At 35.6% G+C, this 12,729-nt stretch overlaps 1 protein-coding gene across 1 annotated transcript in view; it reads left to right on the forward strand.

Annotated features, from left to right (window-relative positions):
- LOC106115975 (metal transporter CNNM4) overlaps window positions 1-12,729 on the forward strand; it is a 30,098-nt gene that overhangs the window by 7,790 nt on the left and 9,579 nt on the right. Inside the window, exons 2-5 of the mRNA XM_013309670.1 lie at window positions 8,882-9,383; window positions 10,206-10,742; window positions 11,086-11,202; window positions 12,222-12,393. Coding sequence (XP_013165124.1) covers window positions 8,882-9,383; window positions 10,206-10,742; window positions 11,086-11,202; window positions 12,222-12,393 — 1,328 coding nt within the window. The remainder of the gene's footprint in view (window positions 1-8,881; window positions 9,384-10,205; window positions 10,743-11,085; window positions 11,203-12,221; window positions 12,394-12,729) is intronic.

The following is a 12,729-nucleotide window of genomic DNA, read 5'->3' on the forward strand; positions in this document are numbered from 1 at the left end:
GGCGCGACAATCACGTGACTTATATGTTAGTTCTATACATTTTTGAAGTTCGTTATGGAGGCGCTTCGGAGCGAATGCATATTGTCTAACCCTTAATTTTTTAATGCGTTTCATTGTTTCAATTTTTTTTTAACTTAGCCATTTTTAATAAAGTCCGTTTCTACAATCTGACTGTAACATGAAAAATGAACAGATAATGTATCACAGATATACAACGCAGGTAATACGAATGCCTCTCAATCTTGTTTTATCAAGTTCTTGAATCTAACAAATGTCAGTTATTATCATGGATTACGAGGTATACAGTCGAGGACATTTATTTCCTACCCATGGATATATCATTCTCTGTATTCGTATGAAGAATTTTTTCAGTGATTTTTTTTTTTTGTAAATCGCTCTTTGACCTGTAATTTAAAAATTACCAATAAATATTGTATCGTAATTTATATTCGTATAAAAATAAATTTCAAGCTTCTATCTGTAAAAATGACGATACTTTCATAGGAATTTCCAACCCCTTACAACCCCTTTTTCGCGTTAAAAAGTAGCCTATATCCTTCCCCAGGCTCTACACTATCTGTGTACCAAATTTCATTTTAATCGCTTCAGTAGTTTTTGCGTGAAAGCGAGACAAACAGACGGAGTTACTTTTGTATGTATATTAGTAAGGACTAAGTGGGTAGCGAATTTAATTCTTTGTACAAGGCATTTCGTAGATAAAGAGACAAATATATCATTAAACATATTTTTTTTATCAAGATTTAAGATAAGTTTATCTTTCTTACATTTTGATGTCGTCAAATCTTATGGGGTTCCTACGTAAACTATCGTAAGTTTGAAAAGTAAATTTTACAAGATAAAATTTATATACGTTTAATTTAGAAGCATCAAAAACAACCAAAATTATTTTTACTTACTAATGGACATACGTTGCCCGCGACTCTGTCCGCGCAGTATTAAAAAATAGTAGCCTATGTGTTCTTCCAGACTATGTTCTATATGTATGGCAAATAGCGAGATGTATGCAGTTCTGGAGATACCTTGTAACAAACATCCATCTAAATATTCGCATTTATAATACTAGCGGTCGCAAAATCGTAAAAAAAAACAACTTAATTTGTAGCCTATGTGTTCTTCCAGACTATGTTCTATGCCAAATTTTAGTGCGATCCGTTAATCCGTTCTGGAGATACCTTCTAACAAACATACATCTAAACATTCACATCTATATATATTAAAGAAAGTGGTGTTAGTTTCACTATTTATAACTCAAGAACGGCTTTACCGATATGCCTGAAAATTGTTGAGGAGCTAGCTTAGAGCTTGGAGACGGACATAGGATACTATTTATTCATTTTTTTGGAATTTATGCCTTGAAGAATTCCTTTGAATTTAACGTACTAATATTATAAATGCGAATGTTTAGATGGATGTGATGTGGATGGATGGATGGATGGGCTATACTAATTAAGTTTTTTTTGTATATCCAGGCGGACGGAGTCGCGGGCGACCGCTAGTTTATAATATAAGTAAGATATATACAACAGATTTGATTATAATATGGTTATATATATCATTATAATAATGCACGCGGCATTAACTACCTACCCGTTAAAGCCCCGTCAAACGCTCCCCACGTCAACAAACCATTACCAAATTGCTATAAATAAAATTGAATCATCCCGTCCGTTCGTCGCGTTCACAATTCATTGAATACAATTACGTTGATTAAATATAATGAATGGCGTCTGACAACAAAAGGGGGAGACACAATTACACTACATAACTAATCAAATGAACATCTATATTGTAAACCAGTCTTTCCCAAAGTGGGCGATAGCGCCCCCTTGTGTGCGCTGCAGGTCTCAAGGGGGCGGTAAGAGACCCAGAAAGAAAATGGGGGCGTTGTGGAGAGGCCTGGGGGTGATTTGTAATTTTATTTAGCTAGGAGGCCTCTTAGCAAAAACTTGTGAACATCAACTAATATGAATTAAAAGATTGCTTAAACTCTAATATGGGGGCGCTAAAAAAATATTTATTCTCAAAGGGCAGTAGACAAAATAAGTTTGGGAACCACTGGTGTAAACAATAAGCCCGCGACTCCGTCCGCACGGAGTTTAATAAAACTTTATAAGTATCCTATGTGTATTCCAGACTATGTTCTACATCTGTGTCAAATTTTATAAAGATCTGTTGAACTGTTTTTGAGATATCTAACATCCATGCATCTAAACTTTCGCATTTATAATATTACTACCTATCGGCGGAGAACTTAGTAAGTAGTCTATGTGTACTTCCAGACTATGTTCTACATCTATGACAAATTTCATCGAGATCTATGCAGCCGTTCTGGAGATATCATCTAACAAACATCCATATAAAGTTACGCATTTATAATATTAATAAGACTAGCTGTCGACCGTGACTTCGTCTGCGCGGAATTAATAATAATCTTATTTAGGAGTTAATGTGTTCTGCTAGACTATGTTCTACATTTATGCTAAATTTTATCAAGATCCGTTGAGCTTCTCTGGATTTACCTTTTAACAGACATACATCCATCTAAACATTCATATTTATAATATTAATAAGATAGACTAGCTGTCGACCGCGACTCCGTCTGCTCGGTGTTAAAACTTAGTAAATAGTCTATTTGTTCTTCCAGACTATATCCTACATCTATGACAAATTTCATCAAGATCCATACAACCATTCTGGAGATATCTTCTAACAAACATGCATCTAAACATTCGCATTTATAATATAAAGAAGTAAGTCTTTACCTGGTTTAAATATTTAAACTGACGTCATTTTCCGTAACATCACGTTATCGATCTCGTGCTGTTTGTCTGAGAGTTCAGTGACATGATGACCTCAAAAACGTTGATACATTGTGTTGAATCTGACTCATTTATCTGATAGCAATCGAATTGTGTTCCATATTCTATTATGTACCATTCCAAAGTAGTTATGGTAAACCATAGACAAAATATTTGTTAATATTATCTCGCTGTCGTCCGGGACACAGTCTGCGGGGATTTAAAAAATAGTAGCCTATGTGTTCTTCCAGACTATGTTCTACATCTATGACAAATTTCAGTGAGATACATACAGTTGTTTTGGAGATAACTTCTAACAAACATCCATCCATACATCTAAACATTCGTATTTATAATTATAAAATTAAGCGTCAATAGCCTAATGGTTAAGGTTACGGTTTTCCGATCATCGGGTTTTCGAATCCCGATTCGATTATTGTCGTAAACCATATCCTAGCACAAGCCTAGAGCTTAGTTGGAATGGTAAAAGAAATATTAGTAAATTTAGAAAAAAAAAACTGCAATTTTTGCTGAATGATGCTGTCGCCCGCGACTCTTCTAAAAATAATCTTACTAAGTACCGATGTATGGTCATATTTCCTCGATATCCAGCCATTCTGGAGATACCTTATAACAGACATCCATCTAAACATTCGCATTTATAATATTATGTAAGATTTTCACAAAATAATTTAATAATAGTGGTAGAGCCCGCTTTAACATCTTCGCACGAATTGGCCCGGCTCGTCCGGTGTAATACCACGACCACAGAGAAGACAGGCGTCAAGTGGAAGCAATTCCGTGTACAGTCTGATGAGTGTGCGTCCCGGAGGCCTTATTTAGTCCTCTTTTCCTTCCCACCCTTTTTCTTATAAGGAAAGGATGGGAAGTGGAAATGGACTTTCCGGATGCAATTGCGTTTGTATGTTGGCAACGGTCACTTCGCTATTTCAGCGATTTCAGGTGGCAGCTCGCTCGTTTGCCACCTTTTAATATAAAAAAATGTATGTAATTTGTCGTTTGTCTCTTAGTATACATTTCGGTTTTGATTTCAATCGAAGTATACAATTCTTTGTTAAATCCTTCATAATAATCGATCTATTCAAATTGTTTCGTTTTATCGTTTTTTCGATTCGCGTGTAACCCAGTTATACGAAGGTTGAATGACAAATTGACCTTTTAGTTATTTACTAGCTATTTCCTCCCGGCTTTACATTCGTTAATTTTATTACCCGACTAGCTGTCGCCCACGAATCCGTCTGCAAGGAAAAAAAATAATATCGTTGCCTATTTGTTCTTCCAGACTATGTTCTATATGTACATACACCAAATTAACATATTTTACAATTTTCGTCTGTTTGTTTGTTCCGGCTAATCACTGAAATGGCTGGACCAATACTGACAGGACTTTATTGGCAGATAGCTGATGTAATTAAGAGTAACTTAGGCTACGTTTATTTTCTACTTTTTTTATATTATAAGGTGGGAAACGAGCGAGCGGCCTGAAATCGCTGAAATAGCGTAGCGTTGTCCATAGACATACGCAATTGCATATACGTTGCCTATCTTTAATCGACGGAGAGGATGCACTGAAAGAAAATATTTTCCCTTTCCATGCATCTTATCATCCGAAAAGTCCATTTCCACTATCCTTTCCTTATAAGAAAAAGGATGGGAAGGGAAAGAGGAGTAAAATTAGGTCTTTTCTAAATTGCTTTTATGTCCAGTACAGCGCATCTGAAAGACAGTATTTCACGCGAACGAAGTCGCGGGCACAGCTTGTAATATATACGATAATGACTGATATCTCTGTTAAATATTTACTGAGGTATTGGTACATAGTTAACATAGTATTAAATATAAAGAAAATTGTTATCATATGATATTAGCGTTGATATTTACTTCTTTGTTATATACTTTGGTATAAGTATATAAATAATATATTTATATAAGCATTTATTAGGTGTTAACTCTTCTTATCTTTAAATGAGCAATTCTTGTATTAGGTGCGCAACTAAGTTCGCGCTTTTTTTTCGATAAAAATATAACTTTATTATTAATAATGGTTACAAATGAATCATTCAAAGTATTGCCCATCGCTAGACACAACTTTTTCCCATCTTTCTGGTAGAGCTCGAATACCTTGACGCCAGAAGTGTTCGTCTTTTGAGGCTATCCACGAATCAAGCCATTTTTTGATGTCTTCATATGGGTTGATAATATATTTATATAAGCATTTATTAGGTCTTAACTCTTTTTATCTTATATCTTTAAATGAGCAATTCTTGTATATATATAATTGGAATCTCGGAATCGGCTTCAATGATTTTCATAAATTTTAGTGTATAGGGGTTTTCGGGGGCGATAAATCGTGTTTTATCGATAATCAACTTAAACATAAACTTAACTTTTTTCTATCGGTAAGATCGAAAAATATTATTCATATTTCATCATTTTATTAGTAATTCCTACTTAAATATAATTGCAAAAAAACAAAATTTAAAAAAAAAATACCGAGCAAAGCTCCGTCATCCAGATTTTGTTAATTAAATATATAATAGAGGTGTTGTTTTTAGTTGATTTTATTTATGCTTTTTGAAGTTTGCTGCATATGTAAAAATGTACTTGCAAGTTTAGTGGGAAGTGGTAGTTTCATGGTATAAAAAACTCTTTGGTTCTGCACCTTATTAGTTTCCTGTCTAGTCTGAACTAGAGGTAGTAAAAAGTATCTTATTTTATTATAACATGATTCATTTTACAGCTCTCTTAACGAAATTGTAATAAACTGTAATATAAACGTACCCAGATGTTATTTCGCGCCTTTTTTTTATACGCCGTTTTACGTTTTAGTGGCTTTAAACGCCGTCTGGGCGCGCTTGGCGTCGCGCCAAAATGGCGGCCGTTGTGCGTCCCGAAACGTCACGAAATTATTTATTATTCAAGATTCTTTGCCAAGTTAGACGGTGACCATATCGATTTATAAAACAGGACTGGTATTTCCAACTTATCACTCAAAACCCTGATAAATAAGCGAGTTACATATTACGCTATACTCGTGATTTAAAAAGTATTTTGGTGAAAAAATTAATTTGCTTTATGGCCGCTAATCTGACGTTTCTGTTTCCATAATTTATGTACGATTTAATTGTTTTATTATTTAAAAAGATATTTGTATTCGTCCTAGTTCAAAACACGTCTATGACTACTATCTGGAAATGAGGTGTCCGGAATTTTTATCTAAAATCATTGACATCCTATCTGTGAATTTGCGTTATTTGAAAATATAAGAAATGTGTTTTTTGTCTTTACTAATTCTTCATACTCGTATTCTAAATATAATTTGGTTTGTTCTTAATGTTTTTACTGTCTTATACCGGTTTATACTGACGAAAAATGTGTAAAAAAAAGTCCCTTTATTATTTCACACTATAAATGGATTGGCGATTGGAAATTACAGCTTTTGCTTTGTGCCGATTTAAACGCGTCTATTGATGTTACATGACACTTAATTCTATCTATATTATTAGTTCGAATCATCACTGCAACAAGACACTAGCAGCGCCAAAATAGTGAAAATCAAATAGTCACAAAATCCTAAGTCTTATAGCCGGTCCATTTATTGAGGTCAATGTTTTTTTTTTAAAGATATTGAGGGACACGACAACAAAATTATTCAAATGTTTCAGATATACAGAGGTTATTATCCTGCGTTGACGTAAGTCTTCGATTATAAAAAAAAATCGTTATTCTGATGTTTTGTAACGGTTTAGTTTGACCTATTTAAAAAAAATGTCATTCGATTCGTATTTTTTCTTTTACGGTGTTCAGTGCAGAATTAATTCTGCCAAAGACGTGGCATATTCGCGACAGTACCTTTGCCTTTTCTAATTATGAAAAAAGATAGATGCCAAAAAAAATTCGCGCGGGAAATTTTAACAACGAATTTTATTCGTGAATAGAAATGCGAATGTTTAGATCAGTGGTTCCCAAACTTATTTTGTCTACTGCCAACTTTGAGAATAAATATTTTTTAGCGCCCCCCATATTTTCACATATTAAAAAACCACTATAACTTCAAAATAAATTAATTAATTATTGTGACCAATATATGTATATTAATGGAGAATTGTAAACGTAACTTTTACTATAACCCGCAACTTGAGACCTGCAGCGCCCACAAGGGGACGTTATCGCCCACTTTGGGAAAGACTGGTTTAGATGGATGTTTGTTAGAAGGTATCTCCAGAACGGATCAACGGATCTTTAAAATTTAGCACTGATGTAGAACATAGTCTAGAAGAACACAGGCTTCTTATTAAGTTTTTTTTTATTCCGTTCGGACGGAATGTTCATTGCGTGTCAGTGAGCTGGAAAAACTGACGTAATTTATAACTGAAATTGCCGAGTCCATTTTACTTAATGGCCGATGGAAGTTAAACGCGGCACTCCTTATTTCGTGAGATGTACTATACATTTAAGAGGTTTGACCTATTTACCAAAAGACTACTCACGGATTTAACTTTTTCATTATGTATAGAAATAAGTAATTTTATTTGTTACTATTTTTCAAGCCCACTTTTACTTACACTTTTTTTTAAAGTAATAGATTTTTCATTATAATAACTCCGTCTGCGCGGAATTAAAAAAATAACTAGTCTATGTATTCTTCCAGACTATGTTCTACATGTATGACAAATTTCAACAAGATCTATACAGCTGTTCCGGAGATACCTTCTAACAAACATAGAAACATTCGCATTTATAATATTAGTAAGATCCCACTCGAGTAGGGTAAACGCAACAGTTTCAGCTCATTTCAGTCAGGACTCCTTTTTGAATGTCATCTCCAATGTAAACTGGTAGGCCCACATCTATTTATGTACCCTACATTAGTATCTAATCGTACGTACTATATTAATTGTCAAGTACGCTTAGTACTCGGTCAAGTACTGACCTTATTGTTTCTAGTAAGCACTTATGATTGACAATTGTTTTGTTAAGACTAATTATGTCAAGATGTTCTTTTTTATATTACTAGCTGTCACCCGCGACTCCGCCCGCGCGTAATTATAAGCGTATGTGTTCTTCCAGACTATGTTTTACTATGCAAAATTTCAGTGTGATCCGTTCAGACATGTATATGGGAAAAAGAAAAGGGCTGTTTTTAGGGTTTTCCCGGCAATTATTAGAACTTTTCTCACCTTTCAAACCTTCCCTATACCTCCACGAACATTAGAACAAGAACGAAGACCAAGATAAGATAAATCCGTTCAGCCGTTCTCGAGTTTTAGCGAGACTAACGAACAGCTATTGATTTTTATAAACGTACGGGCGCCTGCTAGTTATAAACATAGTAAATTAATAACCCATTGAAAATGTTTAAAATGCATTAAATATTACATTTTTATGATTCTCTTGAGTGTTATAAAGATTTTAACTTGTTGATGGAAAATTTTCACTGGTTAATGTTTACGAAACTGTATACATCCAAGGATGTTAATTTCCTACCCATTTCTTCACCCATCTATGCCAAATAGCTCTTAATAGTTCGTTGTACGATATAAGTGGGTAAGGAATTTAATTCCTTGAGTATGGGAACTTCTTTACTTCTTCTTTCGACAGTGGTAGAGCCCGCTTTAACATCTTCGCACGAATCGGCCCGGCTCGCACGGTGAAATACCACGACCACACAGAAGACAGGCGTGAAGTGGAAGCAATTCCGCGTTTCGTCTGATGAGTGTGTGTCCCGAAGGCCAATTTAGTCCTTTTTCCCTTCCCACTCTTTTTCTTATAAGGAAAGGATGAAAAGTGGAAGTGGACTTTCCGGATGAGAGGATGCATGGGAAGGGAAAATATTTTCTTTCTGTGCATCCTCTCCTCCGTCGTTTAAAGGTAGGCAACGCATATGCAATTGCATATGTCTATGGGCGACGGTCATTTCGCTACTTCAGCGATTTCAGGTGGCCGCTCGCTCGTTTGCCACCTTATGATATAAAAAAAAAAAAGTGAGTAGTGAGCTGATGATGACTAAGATAAAAGTTAACGATTGTCTTTTGTTACAGATCAGAAATCGAAAGCGATGACGACAACGAAGTCAACATTGATGTTGACAAAAAGCTGACAGCCTCTAAACTGGAAGTATTCGATGATGTAAAATATTTAGATGATTTGGGAGTTAACAAAGATGGCGTCGAACAGAGCGATGTCATTATAGAAACATTTTCATATCAAAATCCAGATAAAATAAGAATTAAACGTCAAATTAACGATACAGATAATACAACGGAGAGTTTAGAAAAGGTGACAGATGATACTTACGCATCAGAATATAGTCTAGGAGCTAAAGTCTCGATGAACAATGGTAATATAAAACTTATGGGTTTAAGAGTTGAGGATGGAGAGAAAACCAAAATAGTGGATACTATACCAAGTGTACTAAGGGAATATCTGTTTACTGTTAGATTATTTGGTGAAGGTTTCACTGAAAGTACGGAAATTGCTTTCACACATATCCCAGCTGATTACGGTACACAATGTGTATTCCTATTACCAGGATATCATAAGGTAAACAATTATTATTAACTTATATATATTATATTTCTTGTAATCATTCCAACTATGAGAGTGTCAGTGTGAGGGGTTCAGCACTTAAATTGCAACCTGCATGTCCTGGGTTCGAATCCCATGAATCAATATGTTTCTCCTTACATGTGTACATTTATCCGAAGTTCGTACGGTGAAGGAGTATGCTGCAGCTATCTGTGATGATAGTGTTTAATTTGATAAACGAATTGCACAAATTTTATATCACGAACCATTAGTTAGCTAGATGCTAGATGGTTCAAGACAATAGTCGAGTGTCGAACCTAAAACTAGAGGGTCGTATGTGTATACCCTAAATCATTAGACTATTATGGCTACTTAAATAGTTTTTACGGCCGCAGCCCATAGATGCATATGAACAATTGCAGATGCGTTGCTTACCTTTACTAGGCGGAGGAGACGTACAGGAAGAGAATATGTCCCCATACTATATGTCCACTCCTCCATCAAATCCACTTTCCATTCCATCCTTTCCTTATAAGAAGGTGGAAAGGTAAAGATAACTTAAATGAGGCTTTGGGAGCTTATTACTTTTTGGACTCTTCTACAATTAGGAATATTTAATTTAAGGAAAAGGAATGAGTAAAGAAATTTATTTAAAACTAGCTGTCCGCGCGGGCATAAAAACAAACCTAATTAGTACCCTATGTGTTCTTCTAGGATACGTTCTACATCTGTGCCAAATTTCAGCGAGATACATGCAATCGTTCTTAAGATACCTTCTAACAAACATCCATCCAAACATTCGCATTTATAATATTAATAAGATCTTTTTGTTATCAGGTTAAAGAGATCACAGAAGATTCAGCACTCTTCGAAATAATAGCACCATCTCTTTCCGATGACAACAGTTTCTATATTTGTGCAAGAAACGCCAATGGTACATTTTACCACCAAGGCAGCGAGAGATGGAAAATTCTAGCAGTTCACGACAAACTGCTGCCTCTCTGGGCTTCTTTGATCCTCATCGTCATCCTCTTGATGTTAGCTTCACTCTTCTCCGGTCTTAATCTTGGTCTGATGGCGTTAGATAGAACTGAACTTAAGATTATTGCTAATACGGGAACTGAAAAAGAAAGGAAGTACGCTAGAGCTATAATGCCTGTACGAGCTCATGGAAACTATCTTCTCTGTACTATTTTATTAAGTAATGTCGCTGTGAACAGTACGTTTACTGTTATTTTGGATGATTTGACGTCTGGCGTGGTGGCTGTTATAGGTTCGACTTTGGCTATTGTGTTTATAGCCGAGATAACACCACAAGCGATTTGTGCAAGACATGGACTGTTCATTGGGGCGAAGAGCATTTGGATTATGAAGGTGAGATTGTAATCAATTTGAATCAATTAAATATAACCATGACGAATATTATTCCGATAGTCGTATCGGTAAATGGACTGATAGCGAAGAGCTTCGACCAACATCTCAAGCAGCACTCGCTAAACGGTTGGATTAGGGGCCCGATACAAAAGGCAGTTATCCTAGAAACCGCACGCAGTGAGAAGGTTCCTGTCTGTAGCCCTGACCACTGGTTGTCGAGTTATGGAGTCCCACAGCCGGTGGTGCTCTTTAGCGTTTATAGGATAAAATGGGCAATCATTTGTAATAAATTGTAGATTATTAATCTGTTTAAGGTTTTCTTTAATATCGTGTATATTTTCAGATTGTGATGGGCATATGCGCTCCCTTAGCGTGGCCCACTAGCAAACTCCTAGACTACTTCCTAGGTGAAGAGATCGGCACGCACTACAACAGAGAAAGACTAAAGGAGTTAGTCAAGGTATGTAACATAATCTATCATCAGCTTAATATACGTCTCCACTGAGATGCTCGGAGCCTACCCTAAGTTTGGGGTTACGAGATTGCATATGCACAAAAATTGTGAACTTTGAACTATGTAGTAGTCAGAATTAAATCTTTACTAATATAATAAAGCGGAAGAGTTTGTTTGTACGCGCTAATCAAAGGAACTACTGGTCCGATTTGAATTTTTTTTTTGTTGGATAGTCCATTTATAGAGGAAGGCTTTAGGCTATATAACATTACGATGCGACCAATAGGAGCTAAGTCAGTGTGAAATGTTGCAAAAACGGTGAAAATTATTCACATTATTTCCGCGCGAACAGAGTCGCGGGCGAAAGCTAGACACTATTAAAAATGATAGATTTAAAAAGTAAATAAGGCTTAATATATATATTTAACCAGATTATGACGTTAATGAAAAAAACCCAGCTTATTTGAAAATGACTCCTCGTCAATAAGGAGACGTTGGACACTTTTGGCACACCGCCGACCGACAATAACCGAATTAACCTCCCCAACCCAGCATAAAAATATCCACGAAATCGTCTCCAGTCGACAATTTCGCACGGATTATTCGCATTTCAAACGAACAAGGTTAAAAGATATCGATAAAAACTTATTTGCCCATTGACTCTTAGACTAAATCTCTTTTCAAATTTCAAAAAAAAATGTTCGTTAATGAACGTGGTTTAGGGGTTAAGCACTTGACTTGCAATCTGCAGATCTTGGGTTCGAATCCCAAATGTACCAATGTGTTTTTACATTCACATAATGTACATTTATCCGATGTTAGTGTGAAGGAAAACATGTTGATGCTGCACATATCTGTGAATGTCAAAGATGTGTGTGAAGTGACGCACTGGACCAGCATTCACTATCACTTAGGGTAGACTCCGATACCCTCAATGGGGTATTGAGAGCTGATGATGATGCTACTAATCTTTCTGATTTTTGCAAATAGCTTTCACCTTGAATTTTTTGCAACTCTTCCACCAGGTAACTAACCATGTCAACGATTTGGATAAAGAAGAAGTGAACATCATCTCTGGTGCTCTTGACCTTCGCAAGAAGACGGTCAAAGATGTGATGACGAAGCTCAAAGATTGTTATATGCTGCCCATAACAAGTGTTCTTGACTTCGAGACCATGTCAGAGATCGTGAAATCTGGTAAAAATGTTTTTGTGTCTTACTGTTGGTTTCTGAGACCAAAAACTTGTATAAAACATCGTTATCCCTGGCATTTTCTTTGCCTGATAATAATATGTTTTAAAAGTGGCCTCAAAAACCCACGATAAGAGTTCTGTGTTCGATAAAATGATTATAAAAGTGCATAAAAGAGACAAAAGATATAAAAAAAGATACATTTTGATATATTTCAATATCTGAAAGAGACGAAAGATGTCTGCTTTTGTATATTCGCTGAAATGGCGAAACGATCGCGTATATCCGCCATTGCAGATGCATTGCCTTTATTTGATAAGAAGAAAACGTAAAGACAATATT

This window comes from Papilio xuthus, unplaced genomic scaffold (genome assembly GCF_000836235.2).
Source record: "Papilio xuthus unplaced genomic scaffold, Pxut_1.1 DF829660.1, whole genome shotgun sequence".
Classification (NCBI taxonomy): domain Eukaryota; kingdom Metazoa; phylum Arthropoda; class Insecta; order Lepidoptera; family Papilionidae; genus Papilio; species Papilio xuthus.